Raw genomic sequence first — 19,426 nt, 5'->3', positions numbered from 1 at the left:
CCCTTTCTACCAAGAGTTCAGGAACTTTAAGTTACTGGAACTATCGGTTCCTATAGACATGTGTCGTTTATGACTTTTCTTCACTGTTTAGGGTAGTTTATACAAATCAGACTGATGGTATGGATGAGTGGGACAGTATATTTCTACATTGCTACTATGGAAGTAGAGAATAATAAGGCATATTTATTTTACTAAAGTGTGAGTAAATCAAATACAAAGCAATAAGATACAAAACAATATGATTTAAAAACAAGGTGTAACAAATTTTACACAAAAAGTCAGCTCGACTTTTGCCACAGTGTTCAACAGTCAGAAAGTCATCCCCTTAGTAAATGGGGAATTAATGAGGGTCAGGTGAGTTCTTTTTGTGTCAATTGCCGCTGTAAATAACAATATACAAATGATAAATGCCATTGTTTATCTCACACCAACAACACAAACACATCCGATTTAGCGTTAGCCTTTTAGCCTTAACATACGGTCACTTGGGTTGAGGCTAATAACTACACAAACTGTGTGACTACTTTTACAGCATTTAAAGGCCTACTGAAATGCGATTTTCTTATTTAAACGGGGATAGCAGGTCCATTCTATGTGTCATACTTGATCATTTCGCAATATTGCTATTTTTTTGCTGAAAGAATTTAGTAGAGAACATCGACGATAAAGTTCGCAACTTTGGTCGCTGATAAAAAAGCCTTGCCAGTACCGGAAGTAGCAGACGAGTAGTGTGACGTCACAGGTTGTGGAGCTCCTCACATCTGCACATTGTTTACAATCATGGCCACCAGCAGCGAGAGCGATTCGGACCGAGAAAGCGACGATTTCCCCATTAATTTGAGCGAGGATGAAAGATTCGTGGATGAGGAAAGTGAGAGTGAAGGACTAGAGGGCAGTGGGAGCGATTCAGATAGGGAAGATGCTGTGAGAGGCGAGTGGGACCTGATATTCAGCTGGGAATGACTAAAACAGTAAATAAACACAAGACATATATATACTCTATTAGCCACAACACAACCAGGCTTATATTTAATATGCCACAAATGAATCCCGCATAACAAACACCTCCCCCCTACCGTCCATATAACCCGCCAATACAACTCAAACACCTGCACAACACACTCAATCCCACAGCCCAAAGTACCGTTCACTTCCCCAAAGTTCATACAGCACATATATTTCCCCAAAGTCCCCAAAGTTACGTACGTGACATGCACATAGCGGCACGCACGTACGGGCAAGCGATCAAATGTTTGGAAGCCGCAGCTGCATGCGTACTCACGGTACCGCGTCTCCGCATCCAACTCAAAGTCCTCCTGGTAAGAGTCGCTGTTGTCCCAGTTCTCCACAGGCCAATAGTTAAGCTTGACTGTCATCTTTCGGGAATGTAAACAATGAAACACCGGCTGTGTTTGTGTTGCTGCAGCCGCCCGCAATACACCGCTTCCCACCTACAGATTTCTTCTTTGCTGTCTCCATTGTTCATTGAACAAATTGCAAAAGATTCACCAACACAGATGTCCAGAATACTGTGGAATTTTGCGATGAAAACAGACGACTTAATAGCTGGCCACCATGCTGTCTCAAAATGTCCTCTACAATCCGTGACGTCACGCGCTGACGTCATCATACCGAGACGTTTTCAGCAGGATATGTCGCGCAAAATTTAAAATTGCACTTTAGTAAGCTAACCGGGCCGTATTGGCATGTGTTGCAATGTTAAGATTTCATCATTGATAAATAAACTATCAGACTGCGTGGTCGGTAGTAGTGGGTTTCAGTAGGCCTTTAAAGAGAATGGATTACTAGCAAGAGGTTTAATTTAATTCCGCTATGGAAACAAAAATGATGTATGGATTATGATCACATATTTTAGGAAATGTCAGAAATGGAGAGGTGATCCGGATCATCTTCTGGATTCTGGATTTTTTTAAGGATTCTTTACTATTGAGAGACAGGGCCTTGTTTTGTATTGCTGCTATCGTGAAACTTTACATGGAAGTACCTCAACTTCCGACAGCTTTCAGGTTTGGGCTTTTTGAGACAGCAATTACTAAAACAGGTATTGTTCAACATGAGTTTTGTCTCAATTGCGAAACAACAGTTCAATTGCTCATGGTTGAATAGTGAAGTGAATTATATTTATAATAAATAATCAATAATTTATTTGATTATTATGCTCATTCTATGTCCTGTAAGGGATTATGCATTAAAATGGCTACAAGCATATGCTATCTTTAAAGCGGTTGACACATTTTTGATGTTTGGCATACATTTGTCACCATGCCATCTCCACTAGTGCCTCATCAGCTGGGCTATTGCCCTTGTGTAAGAGTGGCCACAATGATGTTATTGTGTTAGCATGGCTAACAATGCTAACGAAGATGCTCATTACTGAGTCGAGCCCCGCAGTTGACACACTGCGCTCGCTGTGATGGGTTTGAACACAATTCCGGTAATTAATCTGGCCACGGATCACTCAAAAGTGTGACTAAAGAGCAGACAATAAGCCAGAACTTAAATTCAGCTTTGACAGTAGTTGTAACACTACTGGATCTGCGAAATACACTATTGACTGTTGTGATAGTTGCGTTATATTTTATTGCTTTGGGAAAAGTAAAATGAGGAAAGTTATCAAAGGGGATCGCTTTCACTCAATAAATAAATTAACCTCTTGGTATCTGGCTATGAAAAACCAAGAACAATTATACAATCAAGGTTGCTACAACTGAAATGGATCAGTGGATTACAATTGTTATAATTAAGTGCAATCATTGATATGGTGATGCACAATTAGGGTCATCAGCAGAAAATACTTTCAGACGAGACGGAATTAGGATAGAGGAGACTGATTGTTCCATGCAAATGAAGTTGTTCTTAGTTTAGCTTCTTAGCTGATGTCAGTTCAGAGGTAGCGAAAGTATCCCGTCTCCTGGGTGAGCCGTGTGTGTGTTTTTGTGTACCATATAGTCATGTGGGGGAGAGGATTTTAATTAGTGCCGCTCCTTCTCCTTTCTTTACCCAATAGACCAGCCGAGCCGAGTCCTCATTAACAATTTAACATAAGCCTCTCCTTGGGACTGCACGTATCATACACACCTAACTTGAGCGTGGACTATAAACATAGTTACAAAGAATATTTACCCAGGGCTCTATAGAAACAGAACACTGAGCTCATCCACGGGATCACTTACTGCTGTAGAAAGGCACTTGAATCACCAAATTTGCATTGACTCATCTGTTTTGTGTGAATCTAGCAAACAAATGACTGCTTTGACTGTCAAGTGTTTAGATCTGTACTCCAGAATTGATGGACTTTGAGACACTGAATGAGAGTGTTTTGTCAAACTAAAAGGTACTGAAGTCTACATTATTATTAGGTTGTTGTGCTTTACATAACTGTGCAGGTGGGTGCGTGGTTAGAGTGTAGGCCAATGGTGACATCATCACTTACTGGAAGGCCGGCCCTATAGGTTATTGATGAGGCCCTGTGGGTAAAGTGAGAGGGCAGGTAGAGTGACAGGTGTAGAGAAGTGGTGACGCTCTAGATCTGGTGACAGCTACTCAAGCGCTCTGCTGGGCTTTGTGGTCGAGACTCTGTGGAGACTGCAGGAAAGCTCCAGGAGACACTAAACGTCAAGGTAAGGTGTTACGGGGTGCAATGGCAGGGGTGATGCTCTCTTGTGACACTTTTGTTTAATTGGGTTTTTTTTAGCAGATAAATAAATATGTTGCAATGTGGTTTGGCATATTTAGATGGTGTTCTTAAACAGACCTCAACTGTTGTATTGATTGCTATCAGGAATAGTTGCTTGTACTTATGGAATAAAACTACCTGTTAGACAAAACGGAGGGTAAAAGAGCTAGCAAATATGCGTTACAAAACAGCAACCTGGCTTAACGTTTATAACAGAGTACAATACAACATACAATAAGGGCTATATGGTAAAGGGAAGTCTCACTTTGTGTATATAGGTCTTTTTTAAAGATGTGTATAATGTGTGTGTGGTGGGTTGCGCTAATGCTATTGTTGTCCCATCTCCCTGGCGGGTGCGAATCAAACCCTCTGTCTGTGTACACTGCTCATATTACACTCCTATCCAGTCAACAAAAGTTACCAGGTTTGTCATAGAAGTTCTATCTGAACGTGACACTGTAAAACAAAAATATTGTGGTGAAATAAATAGTCTGTACAGTGTAACTTCTGAAGTCCAATGCCACCGAGGTTGTATAACAATACTCCATCCATCCATTTTCTAACGCTTGTCCCTTTTTGGGATCGCGGGGGGTGCTGGAGCCTATTTCAGCTGCATTCGGGCGGCAGGCGGGGTACACCCTGGACAAGTCGCCACCTCATCGCAGGACCAACACAGATAGACAACATTTACACTCACATTCACACACTAGGGCCAATTTAGTGTTGCCAATCAACCTATCCCTATTGTGGAACAATACACCTTGAAAGTTGTTAAAAACTTAGTAGTTCAAACCGCAACGAGAAAACCATAGTTTGCTTTTTATTTGGCTTTCAGTGGCTTATTATACAAGATGGACAAAAAGAAAGCAAGTCATAATTTTCATAGTCATTTGTTTTCAAAGTAGTTACACTTTTACGAGCATTCAGAATGTGCAAATGTTTTTTTTAATCCTGAAAACATTTTAAATGTTGCATGCTGACATTTCAAAAAATGAACATTTCACAGTAATAAAGGTCGACCAGCGTCTGTGTTTATTTAGTCAGGGGCGTAACACTCAGCATCAAGGGTTGGAATTGGGGGTTAAATCACCAAAAATTATTCCCGGGCGCGGCCACCGCTGCTGCCCACTGCTCCCCTCACCTCCCAGCGGGTGATCAAGGGTGATGGGTCAAATGCAGAGAATAATTTCGGCACACCTCGTGTGTGTGTGTGTGTGTGTGTGTGTGTGTGTGTGTGTGTGTGTGTGTGTGTGTGTGTGTGTGTGTGTGTGTGTGTGTGTGTGTGTGTGTGTGTGTGACAATCATTGGTACTTTAACTTTAAACACCAAATTCTACGCCTCCATACCAGTGGCGATTGCTTTGAGACTGCAAGGGTAGCTCAGTTTTCTCTAAAATGTCAAAATAAAATAAGTGGTAAAATACATACCGTATTTTTCGGACTATAAGTCGCAGTTTTTTTCTTAGTTTGGCCAGGCTCCAGTGCAACTTATATATGTTTTTTTCCTTCTTTATTATGCATTTTCGGCAGGTGCGACTTATACTCCGAATAATACGGTACTTTTCTGTTTACATATCTTTGACTAAACATGTGCTAGAATGCGTTCAGCTTTTGATCAGAATCACTACGCGACTTTCTTCTCATTCATTATGGTAGCGTCAGAGTGCAGTGTTGAAGCTGAGCGTCCATTGATGTCAATGAAGGAGCCAAACTAGGCAATCATTGGATAACATTATTACAATGTATCGGTAGACTAGGGCTGGGCGATATATCGATATACGCCAGGCCTGGGCAATTATTTTGACTCGGGGGCCACATTTAGAGAAAAAAATGTGTCTGGGGGCCGGTATATCTATTTTTAGGAACACTAATACAAAGCCTCACAATAATGTCTGATTGAATGCTAAAAACGTTATGACAGACCGCCTTAAAAAACATAATGGAATTTTACATTTATCCATGAACGATAAAACACTGAATATTGACACAATATAAACGTCACACCCCCTTTTGATCGACATATTTTACAATCAAGTGAAACGCAACAAAAATGCAACAAACAGGGAAATATGAACGCGAAGGGTACAAAATAAACCCACCGACAATCTGATACATATCATATATCACTAAGCTTTAGAACTTTGTTGTGAAAATCTTCTTCCGCGTCTGTGGAAACGCTTCCCGCCCACACTGCTTGGTGTCTGTGTTGCTGTGACGTAGATTACCATAGTAACTAATTAGATTACAATTGTAACTAATTAGATGACCATAGTAAATGGTATATCATCCCAAAGCGCAGATTCCTACCATTGAAATATTTAGTATAGTTCAAGACTTACAGTCATTAGAAAACATCACTGCACATCATAATGGCAGCTACACTTTCCATCTTAAAGATCTAAAAAAAAAATTGGGGAATGTCCGGCGGGCCAGATTGAAAAGCTCAAAGGGCCGCTTGTGGCCCCCGGGCCTTAATTTGCCCAGGTCTGATATACGCGATATATCCCGGGTTTGTCTCTGTGCGATATAGAAAATGACTATATCGTGATATCGAGTAGACGTTCTCACGCAGTTGCTTTTAGCTGCGGGCATTACACTACAGGCTCTCCTCGCTCTTTCCTTCTCACAGACAGCAAGCGCACCTTCTTACACGCGTCACATACTGTCACGTCATACGTCACATACGTATACGCCCTCCCCGAGCAGAGAGGTAGAGATATGGTAATGTTAGCTGTGATGCTAGCGGAGTGGTGCGAGCGCTAATACAAGAGAGCGAAGGTGCGAATCTGGTAACAAATGGAGGAATAATTAATTCCCAAGAAAAACAGCAGGGGGTCCATCGTCTGGCGGTGGTTTGGCTTCAAGTGGGAATATGTCGAACAGACAACCGTAATTTGTCAAGTGTGGGGCGAAAGTGTTGCTATAAAAAGTAGCATTACTGCTGTAACAAACAGTTCAGGGTGTCCCAAGTTACCGGAGTGTGTTAGGTAAGGAAGAGGAGTTTTGTCCCTCCAGAGTTGTTGCCATAGGGCTGTGACGTAGGGTGTGTGTGGTTGTGGAACGAGGTGTGTGATGTTGACATTAAAGAAGCGGTGGATACCGAACCTGCTCTAATGTCTCCCGTTTATTATTTTATTAGATAAGTACACTGTATAGGCAAACCCAGGACACTCGGCTACACTGCTAAAATGTAGCATCATTTGAAAAGTCACCCGCTAGACAATGAACAGTGCTTACTCCGCACGTCTATATCTCCGTTTGGTGCCACACATCCACACCATCAAAATGCCGAGGCAAACATTTCCAGATAAACACCGTATGGAAAAAAATAGTGATTTTTTTAGTTGTGATTTCCGTCTCTGCATGAAAGTTTAAAAGCAGCATATATTAATGCAGTATGAAGAAGAATGTTTTAATGTAGACACATAGAATCATCATACTGCTGTGATTATATGCATCAAGTGTTCATTCAAGGCTAAGGCAAAATATTGAGATATATATCGTGTATCGCGATATGGCCTTAAAATATTGCGATATTAAAAAAAGGCAATATCGCCCAGCCCTACGGTAGACACAAACTAACTAGTTAAAATTCAGCTGTGATTTATGTTTAAATTGAGTTTTTGACAAGACTTCAGCCCCAGAGAAGAAAGTGAAAAAGTGTGGCTTTGCACTGCGCACTTCAAGGTTTCTCGCTTACACCAAGCTGCACACGAACTCTTGCAGTGTGCACTGCAATTATTACCTAAAACATAAATGCCAACGCCGCATTGGAGCTGAATACGAGCTTTGTTCAGTTGTTAAAATAAAGCTGCTTTGTCAGCTGAAGAGTGCTAATCTGGAAAGAAAATCCACTAATCATGATGTGTTGTCCCAAACTTTTCACAACATAGATCTCCATATTAAAAAGAAAAACTTAACATATTGGTTTCTCAATATATTTAGTCTGTATGGTTCAAATACTCTCAATCAAAATACAAAAAGACTTTAGAATAATTTTAGCACTTTTTTTTTTTTTCTTCTGAAGCAGCTAACGGTGGGTGAAAACCACGACAATTTGCGACGGGCGGACTCGAACAGGAAGTCTAGGAGCTTCAGTAAGCAGCCGAGCACTGGGGACTACTACAAGACCCTCGGGAGTGACACCGTCGAGCTCCGTGGGAGCAAAGACATGGCACCGAAGGAGGAGGTAACACAATGTCACACCATTATACATATAAGTTTTGCACTCAGTGAGTATCTCAGGCCCTCAGGAAATTTATTTTTTGGGATGACATTTATCCATGACAGTTTGTTGGCATCAGGTTAACCATGTTGTAGGCGGTATTTGCCTATGCATTATGCCACTCCGCATGTTATATAATCCTGTGTCCTTTTCAGCTTTTTGTTTGCTGTATGATGCAAACTGACCCCTCATTTCCATCACCTTGTGAGCCTCCTGTGTAAACTGTCCGAGAAGCTACAATGGAACACACGTGGACAGTCAGTCCATTAAGGGCTTAAGTCAGTGTCATCATGACTAGATATTGTATAAAAAGGACAATACCAGTCTCTAGTGACGTGCAGTCAGGGGAGGCAGGTGAGGCGGGCCCTCACGTGCCATCATGGAAAGAAAAAAAATTTAAAAATAAAAATAAATAATTAAATTGTTATATGTATCCAATGATTATACTATAAAGTTATTTTCCATTTAACTTCATCAGTTTTAGATTATTTTTTATTCAAAATCACTGAATTTTCACACTTGCCGTTCAAATACTGAGAAGAGACTTGCGGTGAGTCAGCAGTCAGTTGAGCCTCACCATGGATTGCGCAATGACTCGGCTAACTGCTGGCCTGCTGTGCAGTGAGACCGTATTGCTATATGAATTATATCATACATTTCCATAGTTTAGTTAGCTGAGGTATATAATGTACAGTGTATTTTGTCAACAACTGTATGTGTGTAACGTATTTCTTGTGCTGAGTAATCATAAAACTGCTGCGAAGACGCACTGGGTGAGGCTCGCAGTAATCCCGCCTCCTGGTGGTAGAGGGCGGTAGTGATCCCAGGGAGCATTTCTGCGACTACTCGGCTGCAGAAGAAGTGACAACAAGCAGCAACAGTTAGCAGCGATCGTTTATTTTTTCCTCTTGCCTGGACTTTTAACATGGAGGATTACATATCTAAAATAAAACCGTTTTCTAAACTGGACTTTCAATTGAAGCAGGAGGTAATACTTAAAGGAAGATCTCCATCGAGACAGAGAGACTTTTAAAACTGAAGAAAGATAAGGAAGACTTCTATAAACAAGTTATCGATGCTTTTGTTCAGAAGGAGCTGCACATGGACTTCATTTATAAGTAAAGGTAAGATCATAATAACGTTTTTTTTTTAAATTAAATGTGCTTTTTTGTGTGCTACAGTTCGAATGTGTAAAGTTAAAGTTAAGTTAAAGTACCAATGATTGTCACACACACACTAGGTGTGGTGAAATTTTGCATTTGACCCATCCCCTTGGGAGGTGAGGGGAGCTGTGGGCAGCAGGGGCGCCGCGCCCGGGAATCATTTTTGGTGATTTAACCCCCAATTCCAACCCTTGATGCTGAGTGCCAAGCAGGGAAGAATGCTGGTATGAGCTTTTAAACATAACCCGTTAACTGCTGCCAATCAAATGGTGAATAAGATACTCTTTAGGGTTCATATGTTTGTAAATCTGACTGTGATGAAGTCAGTGCCTCACCAGCCATGAACCTCACCGCACGTCACTGCCAGTCTCAAATTTGTACCGGGTGTGCATTCGAGACAGTTTGTGATGTCTATTTGTTTTTTTAAATTTGGGTTTATTTAGGGTAGTTTGGATTATATTATAACATGGATGATTTATCTTGCTCTGGAAAATAGTTCATACAAATATACATTTTGATATAAGTATAAATGGCTACAAATATGTGTATTGGAAATATTTTAAATTTAAATAGGAGGTAGACATTTTAATGAAACAAAAATATGAAAAACAAATCATAGTATTTTTTCAAATGCATTAATTACTCAGTCTGTTAACATTTAAAACATTGGTGGGATGATAGAATAGATTAGAATGGACTTTATCGTCATTATATTTGCATATAACGAGATTAAGGACTCCAATTTAAGGGGCGGTAGTGGAAACAAAAATGGAATAAAAATAAATCACACAAGAAGTAATAAAGATAAAAAATAAGAATTGAAATAAACAGACTACTATCCAATAAAAACAATAAGCAATCCTGTACAATATACAAAATACTGTACCATAAACAAGAGTACCAGAGTAATAAAGTAATAACAATCAGTGTCGGGCGTATTCGCACTCGAAGGGTAATATTGCACAGTAGGGTATTAGGGTAGGTTATTGTATAGGGGTGAATTATTTATTACAAGTTTGAGTTCAAGATGGTGACAGCTCTGGGAAATTGAATTATCCTTTAAAAAAAAAAAAAAGAGAGCCACAGTTAGTTAAAGTCCTGTGAGACTAAATGTTTTTCCCTGGTATTGTTCAGTTCATTTGTTGCTACATACCTCCACAGGCGACAGAACAAGGGGTCCGTCAAACGCAATTATCTATGTCTCTGGAGATGTATTCTTATAATCTCATGGGAATCAGGAGTGGGGGTGTTGTGTTGATATGGAGGATAATCCCCATTGAGCCAATTACAGCCTCAGAGGGGCCCCTCCTGGTCCCAGAGGCTTCCGAGCAGATGGGCCGGCTAATCAGCGGCACGTGCTGCCATGACTCATCTGGACACTGCCCTCCCCCCTAAACTCCCTAGGGGGGCTCTAAGAGCAAGGGGGGCTTCGATGATGAGCACGCGTCTGAAGAATAAAAGGGGCGGGGTTGGTTTTTCCGTCACGGTCCATTAACTTGGGTTGTGGCACACTTTGTGAGCGTGTCAGACGCGTGTAATGGGAAGGGGTGCAGTGGGCGTGGGGGTTAAAGGACTATCACTTACAGCAGCAGATGGCTTCCGCCCCAAATGTTTAGCCTTGGGGCGGAGTGGGCCATATTAGGAGTGTTATTGTGTCTGAATGAGTTGATTAAATACAGCAGAAGGACGACAGACATCGAGAGCATGGCTGCTTACATCTGTCACGGTCAACAGTCTGGATGCTCCTTCAGGTGTTTAAACAGGCATGCCAATGCAGACCAAAAAGACAGATTTTGGACACCAGTCGATTGGTGATTAAGACACTTTTTTTTTGGTGCAGCCAATTTTTTTCTAGGTAGTAGGGCTGTGAATCTTTGGGCACCACACGATTCGATTTGATTCTTGGGGGTAATGACTCGATTCAGAATTGATTCTCAATACTTTTTTAATAAGATTGGGTACCAGTTCTATGATTAACTACATTCCTCCATAAAATAGATAACAGCTCTGATACATTTCTATTTTACTTAAAAGAAAACAGGTTGTGTTTAATATTCTACCCAAACATTTCATAAAGTCAAATACAAATAAGGCAAAACGAGAAGTATCCCACACTTCTCCTTTCTAAAGAAAATCTGTACCGCAGATATGAGCCGCTACATCAGGGGTGTCAAACATAAGGCCCTCGCGAACAGGTTTTATCCATCCTGCTGGGATGAGTTCAAAAAATGAGCCGAAATGTTTGAATGAAAGAAACTGCTGTTCTAAATGTGTCCACTAGATGTCACAATAGCAATTCTTTGTATTTTTGTAGATTATGCTACATACTGTATGTAAAAAAAAAACGCATAATGTTAGTTTCCTAGTCAAGGAAAAAGAGCAAACTACATAAGTAACATCCTGTAATTTGATTTTGTTTTATCTTGATTAGAGATGTCCGATAATATCGGCCGATAATGCGTTAAAATGTAATATCGGAAATTATCGGTATCGTTTTTTTTTTATTATCAGTATCAATTTTTTTTATTTTTATTAAATCAACATTAAAAAAAACAAGATACACTTACAATTAGTGCACCAACCCAAAAAACCTCCCTCCCCCATTTACACTCATTCGCACAAAAAGGTTGTTTCTTTCTGTTATTAATATTCTGGTTCCTACATTATATATCAATATATATCAATACAGTCTGCAAGGGATACAGTCCGTAAGCACACATGATTGTGCGTGCTGCTGGTCCACTAATAGTACTAACCATTAATAATACCTGGGATTTATATAGCGCTTTTCTATTACTAATTTCTATGTAACTGTTTTTATATTGTTTTACTTTATTTTTTATTCAAGAAAATGTTTTTAATTTATTTATCTTATTTTATTTTATTAATTTTTTTTTAAAGTACCTTATCTTCACCATACCTGGTTGTCCAAATTAGGCATAATAATGTGTTAATTCCAAGACTGTATATATCGGTATCAGTAATTAAAGAGTTGGACAATATCGGAATATCGGATATCGGCAAAAAGCCATTATCGGACATCCCTAATCTTGATAGATTGAAAATGAACACCAATGAGTTGACTGATTAACATTATCACATAATTTATTCAGAAAGTATAAATAACGACAAATAAAGGTAGAATACTATTAACCGCAACATGTAGGTGTAAAAAAAAAAAAACATTATGATTTGTACTTTTTCAGAATGTTAAAGTTAAAGTACCAATGATTGTCACACACACACTTGGTGTGGTGAAATTTGTCCTCTGCATTTGACCCATCCCCTTGTTCACCCTCTGGGAGGTGAGGGGAGCAGTAGGTTGCAGCAGTGCCACGCCCGGGAATCATTTTTGGTGATTTAACCCCCAATTCCAACCCCTGATGCTGAGTGCCAAGCAGGGAGGTAATGGGTCCCATTTGTATAGTCTTTGGTATGACTCGGCCGGGGTTTGAACTCACAACCTACCGATCTCAGGGCGGACACTCTAACCACTAGGCCACTGTCCAGCCCACTTGGGAGTAGATTTTGTGGCACCCGATCTAAAATGAGTTTGACACCCCTGCTCTACATAAACAATAGCATTTGCCTGAGTGGCTGGTCAAGACTGATTTAAAAAAAATTAAAATATTAAAAATAATACTATTTGTTTTGTTTTTTAAATCGACGAAGAATCGTTACATGTAGGAATCGCAATTAATTTGATAATTGATGATTTGTTTTGACACCCCTACTAGTTAGTGTTTATTGTATATTAAAAAAAAAAAGTCTAAATAATTAGAGATATTACAGACCTGTTGATGTTAGTTTCCTAGTCGAGGAAAAAGAGCAAACTAGATAAATAACATCCTGTAATTTGATTTTGATATTATTGTTTTATCTTGATGGATTGAAAATGAACACCAATGAGTTGACTGATTAACATTATCACATAATTTATTCAGAAAGTATAAATAACGACAAATAAAGGTAGAATACTATTAACCGCAACATGTAAGTGTAAAAAAAAAAAACATTATGATTTGTACATTTTCAGAATGTGCTTGTTCTATTTTTAAACAAAGAAAACGATTTGAAGTTGTCTTTATTTTTAAGTTATGGTGTCATTATTTTACCTGTCCAGCCCACTTGGGAGTAGATTTTGTGGCCCCCCGATCTAAAATTAGTTTGACACCCCTGCTCTACATAAACAATATAATTTGCCTGAGTGGCTGGACAAGACAGATTTTATATAAATGAATAAATAATAAATGATAAATGGGTTATACTTGTATAGCGCTTTTCTACCTTCAAGGTACTCAAAGCGCTTTGACACTATTTCCACATTCACCCATTCACACACACATTAACACACTGATGGCGGGAGCTGCCATGCAAGGCGCTAACCAGCAGCCATCAGGAGCAAGGGGTAAAGTGTCTTGCCCAAGAACACAATTTTAAAAAATTTTTAAAAAAGGAATTAAAATATTAAAAATAATACTATTTGTTTAAAAAAAAATTAAATCGACGAAGAATCGTTACATGTAGGAATCACAATTAATTTGATAATCTATTTCTTTTGTGTGTGTTTATTGCATATTAAAAACAAAATAGTCTAAATAATTAGAGATATTACAGACCTGTTGTAAATAAGGGGCTGTTTACAATAAATTATTTTTAATAAAAGCGCAAAAAAATTTGTGATGGACACTTGTTTACACAACAAGGCGTTTTAAAGAGGAAAAATGCAGACTCTTAATGACTGGTTTTAAAAGTGGAAGTTTTTAAGGACGTTTTAGCTGTTGTGCTTAGACTGAAAGATGCAATTTTTCCAAAACATAGGACGTGAGCATGCAGGAGAACATATTTGTTCTTGAATTTCAGAGCACAAAGCTGTTTAGCTTACAAGATACTAAGCGAGGAAACATTACTGTCGTAACTTATTTTACCCAATTCATAAAGTACAGCTATCGATTAGTTTAGTAATCGAGCAATCTATTGATTATGTTGTTTGAGTAATCAAGTATTTGGATAAAACACACTTAAGTTAAAGTTAAAGTGCCAATGATTGTCACACACACACACACCAGGTGTGGCGAAATTATTCTCTGCATTTGACCCATCACCCTTGATCACCCCCTGGGAGGTGATCAAGGGTGATGGGTCAAATGCAGAGAATTCATAGCCTCAATGTGTATTTTAGAGAAAATAAACTGTTCTGTTTGCTATAAGCTTTTTCCAATAAATTCACGTCATCAACATTGAAATTGCACTTTCAACATTTGTGCTTTCACACAATACATTTAGAAAATTACAACTATTTTCTGTTTGCTGCCACACAGATCACAGCACCCACACACCAACGCTCTCGTGTGTGCTATTTCTTTCTTTCTTTCTTTAGTTTATTTCGAACATGAACACACTTACAGCATAATACATCACACATCATTTCACTTTACATCATGTTCGAAAAGGAGTAGGAAGAAGCAAAGCCTATTTAATTATTATTAGCAGCCATGCGGAAACTATGTCTGTGTATTTAAAGGGGAACTGCCCTTTTTTTGGGAATTTTGCCTGTCGTTCACAATCCTTATGAGACATGAAGACAAAAGTTTGTTTTTGTTTTTTCCGCATTCTAACATATAAAAATCGGCTCGTTCTTGGTGGCTAGCAATGCAGCTAATAGGAGCAATCCATTCTACCTGTAAATTACTTAAAAAATGCATTCAAAAACCGTCAACAATAGTTAATTTACGCTCTGTAACCTGTATAATAACTAAGCTGTAGCAACATTGCTATTGTAAGAGCAAACTGACAAACCCTTTTTCTGGCGTACTAACACATCGGTGTGCTAGGGTAGTAGCGGTAAAAGCTAACTACGGAAAGCGATAAGCTAGCTTCTACTTCAGCACAAAACGTGTTTGAGTTTACAATGCACAACATTGCGATAGAACACCTGAAAAACATGAACTATCATATTACAGTATCTGTAAAGTGTCAAGACGTGGACTGTGGAGTGGTTTGGGTTTGATTCCAGGAGGAGGAACACGTTTTTTGCAGGAAGGCAGAAGTGCGCTGCTATAGAAACGGAAATAAATGCGCCAAATAATTAGTTCCGGCTGTGCATAAAATGATCAAAATATGGTAAATATAGTAAAACGGGGCAAGCGGTAGAAAATGGATGGATTGTAAATATTACATATTGTTATGACCGTGTCTGTTACTACATTATATATAGATTTGCAGCGTGTATATAAAACATTGGAGGGTTTTGAAGGTTTTTTTGAGGGCTTTGAAGGCGACAACAGTGACTCTCATTAGCTACATCTTGCAAGCGGTTTTTTTATTATCTTTAAAATCCTAAAAAAAAAGTGAGTTTTTGTCTCATAATGATTGTGAACGATAGGCAAAATTCCTATAAAAAAAAAGTGCAGTTCCCCTTAAAGTTCCAGGCCCTGAAGTGAAGTGAATTATATTTATATAGCGCTTTTCTCTAGTGACTCAAAGCACTTTTACATAGTGAAACCCAATATCTAAGTTACATTTAAACCAGTGAGAGTGGCACTAGGAGCAGGTGGGTAAAGTGTCTTGCCCAAGGACACAACGGCAGTGACTAGGATGGCGGAAGCGGGGATCAAACCTGGAACCCTCAAGTTGCTGGCAAGTCCACTCTACCAACCGAGCTATACCGCCCTATACCAAACCCTGCATGCTATCCGGGTTTGATAAATTTGTATTAGTTACTTTCATTAAAAAATTGATTGAAGCAACATTATATTAATTAAAGCTTTTTTCTAATCAAATTAATCGATTTAATGGAATATGTAGTACCCAGAGGACAAGCAGTTGGTGTGTGTGTGTGTGTGTCATATAAGCATCGTATGCAAATGACAATGTCTTCAGTCATTCTTGTTGGTCTGTGAAAATAGTTTTTAAAAACAGCTTTTTTTGACAGACTTTGACAGGATGCAAGTGTACTTAAATCAGAAAAAACAAGCCAGTAAAAACATCTTAAATTAAAGCTGCAAGCAGCGATGAATGGGACCGACTTTGACGGCACATAAAATCCAAACCGCAGCAGTAAATAAAACTCTTTCGTCAACTTTTAATCAGAAGGGTTCAATCTCTCTCCTGTGCTAGTTTGAAGCCGACACGACAAACGCGCTCAGGGGGGATAATGTTTGAAAAAAGGTGACCGGTTTTTACAAAACTTTTGTTTTGAAGGGGGAATTGCAAACTTTCTGTTGATTTTTGCTGGGGGTTGTCAATATATGAAATGTAGGTCTAAGTGAGACCTACATAGCGGTTTTTGTTTCATGTCTCTAAGACATTCCTACTGGACGTTGCAGGCAGTTTTGTCTGAGTTTTCTTCCTATGAGCAGTTGTGTCTGTGTTTTCTTCCTAGGGGGCGCTAGAGGGCAATTTTGAGTTTTGGGGTTGAGGTTTTTTATGAGAGCGCAATTTTTGCCCGTCCTGATGTGTGTATAGTTTGGTGAATTTTGAAGCATGTTAAGGGGGTCAAATTACAGCTCAAAGAGGCAAAAGTGACTGTTTTTACTAAACTTTTGTTTTGAAGGGGGAATTGCAAACTTCCTGTTGATTTTTGCTGAAAGATGTTAGTGTATGAAATGTAGGTCTAAGTGAGTTTCATGTCTCTACGACATTCCTACTGGGAGTTAGAGGCAGTTTTGTCTGTGTTTTCTTCCTAGGGGGCGCTAGAGCGCAATTTTGAGTTTTGGGGCTAGGTTTTTTGATTAGATCGCAATTTTCGCCAGTCCTGAAGTGTGTGTCAAATTTGGTGAGTTTTGAAGCATGTTAAGGGGGTCAAATTACAGCTCAAAGAGGCGGCGGAATAATAATAATAAAACCTTACAATTACAATAGGGTCCTCTGTCCCAAAGGGACATTGCGGTCCCTAATAAAGAAGCCCCTAAATATTGGACAGAAATGGAAATTGATACTGGAAAACAGTGATTAATATGAATAAATATTGTTAAAAAATACGGATACAAAATTCTGCCTCTTCCCTGTCTTTCTGCCCAGGGCACTGTGCTGTTGGAGGAGCCTGCTGATGGCTCCAATCCCACACCTGAAAATGGTACCACAGAGGAAACAATCCCAGCTCCTCCTCCACCACCGCCACCTCCCCCAAGCAATCCGACGCCAACGCCTCCGCCGCCTCCTCCGTTGCCGCCAGACACACAGAAAAACCACAATGACTCGGCGAACAACAAACAGCGCCGCGCATCTTCCTCATCAGGAAGTGAGTTTGCCCCGACCCATTGCTACTACCCCCAAAAAAAAGATTGCACTTGGCTCTGAATTTATTTTCTTGTTTCTTTGCATCCACATTCTTTCTTAATTCCACAGTTGCAGTTTGTATTTTGTTATAATGATAAATTGATGACTCTCAGAGTTTACCATCCTCAATAATGGATCTCAAATTCATGATGCAGGTTTACTACTGCTGCAAAAAATTAAAGGAACAGTTTTTTTATCAGGGTATGGCATGAATTCAATTGCACTTTTCTGATAAAGTTTTGGTCAGGTACGTGGCAGAGGGGGTTGTTAATCAGTTTCAGCTGCATTGGTGTTGAAGGAATTAACAACAGGTGCACTAGAGGGGCAACAACGAGATGGCCCCCAAAACAGGACTGGTTTTGCAGGTGGAGGCCATTTCACGTTCCTCCCTCTTGATCTTTTTTAACTGTTTTTCCACAAGTGTTGGCTTTAGCTCGAGTCATTATCACGACTGGGAGCATGAGGCGATTTCTTAACCCTCCTGAAGTTGCGCAGATTGTCCTACTCCTCCAAGTTTTGATGTGTCTCTCAGTACAATCTCCAGAGCATGGAGGAGATTCCAGGAGACAGGCAGTTACTCTAGGAGAGCTGGGCAGGGCCGTAGACGGTCCTCATCCCATCAGCAGGACTGATATCTTCTGCTTTGTGCAAGGAGGAACAGGTTGAGCACTGCCCGAGCCCTACAGAATGACCTCCAGCAGGCTACTGGTGTGAATGTCTCTGCCCAAACAGTCAGAAACAGACTTCACGAGGGTGGCCTCAGGGCACGACGTTCTGTAGTGTGCCCTGTGCTCACTGCTCAGAACCGTGGAGCTCGATTGGCATTTGCCATAGAACACCAGAATTGGCAAGTCCGCCACTGGCGCCCTGTGCTTTTCACAGATGAGAGCAGGTTTACCCTGAGCACCTGTGATAGACGTGAAAGGGTCTGGAGAAGCCAAGGAGAGCGCTATGCTGCCTGCAACATCATTCAGCATGACCCGTTCGGTGGTGGGTCAGTGATGGTCTGGGGAGGCATTTCCTTGGAGGGACAAACAGACCTCTACAGGCTAGAGAACGGCAGTCTGACTGCCATTAGGTATCGGGATGAAATCCTTGCACCCATGGTCAGACCCTACGCTGGTGCAGTAGGTCTTGGGTTCCTCCTGGTCCACGACAATGCCCGGCCTCATGTGGCAAGAGTATGCAGACAGTATCTGGAGGATGAAGGAATTGACACAATTGAATGGCCCTCACGATCACCTGATCTAAACCCGATAGAACACCTCTGGGACATAATGTTTCGCTCCATCAGACGCCGCCAGGTTGCTCCTCAGACTTTACAGGAGCTCAATGATGCCCTTAGACAGATCTGGGAGGACATCCCACAAGACACCATCCGTCGTCTCATTAGGAGCATGCCGCGACGTTGTCAAGCATGCATACAAGCACGTGAGGGCCACACAAGATATTGAAAATAATATTGAGTTGCAGAAATGGAATTTAGGCAAAATGGACAAGCCTGCCACATAATATTTTCACTTTGATTTTTGGGGTGTCTATAAACTGAGCCCTCTGTAGGCTGAAAACTTTTATTTCCATCAAAAGATGTGGCATCGTTTTGTTCCTGAGACATTAAATCGTCCATATCAGTATAGATATCCGACATTTTTTTTTTCACCATTGAAATCTGATGTGTTTTCAAAGTGTTCCTTTAATTTTTTTGAGCAGTGTATTACACTGAACTGGTTTGGTGTTCATTTCTATAAGTGCCTTAGTGTGTTAGATGCTGCTGACTGACAGTGTATGACACTAGTTGGAAGTATTTGGGGTAAAACTTAGAACAATAAAGACTAATAAGGTCAAATTACAATATTGCTGTATTTAATTAATCAAAAATGTCAGGACATTTATTGGAAAACAAGATGGGGTCATTTGGATTTAATTGAGTATTATTACGTCTTTCTAAAGTGTCTGTTGAAAACCGAAACGTTTAAAAACTGAAACAATGTTTGCCATTGGAATTAATGTAAGTCCAATTAAACAGGTTCAGACTCACAAAAATACTTTTTACAAAAAATAA

General features: G+C 39.9%; 1 protein-coding gene across 5 annotated transcripts in view; it reads left to right on the top strand.

Annotated features, from left to right (window-relative positions):
- The window catches only part of espn (espin), a 101,761-nt gene that overhangs the window by 61,692 nt on the left and 20,643 nt on the right, over positions 1–19,426 (top strand). For 3 of the 5 annotated variants that reach the window (XM_072912863.1, XM_061975616.1, XM_061975637.1), the window contains exons 8-9: positions 7,724–7,885; positions 17,107–17,326. In XM_072912863.1, coding sequence (XP_072768964.1) covers positions 7,724–7,885; positions 17,107–17,326 — 382 coding nt within the window. The remainder of the gene's footprint in view (positions 1–7,723; positions 7,886–17,106; positions 17,327–19,426) is intronic. The other 2 variants (XM_072912868.1, XM_061975626.1) reach the window with 1 other exon arrangement.

This window comes from Nerophis lumbriciformis, linkage group LG01 (assembly GCF_033978685.3).
Source record: "Nerophis lumbriciformis linkage group LG01, RoL_Nlum_v2.1, whole genome shotgun sequence".
NCBI classification, from domain to species: Eukaryota; Metazoa; Chordata; class Actinopteri; order Syngnathiformes; family Syngnathidae; genus Nerophis; species Nerophis lumbriciformis.
The sequence above is the reverse complement of the archived record's forward strand: the minus strand, read 5'-3'. Positions and strand labels throughout refer to the sequence as shown.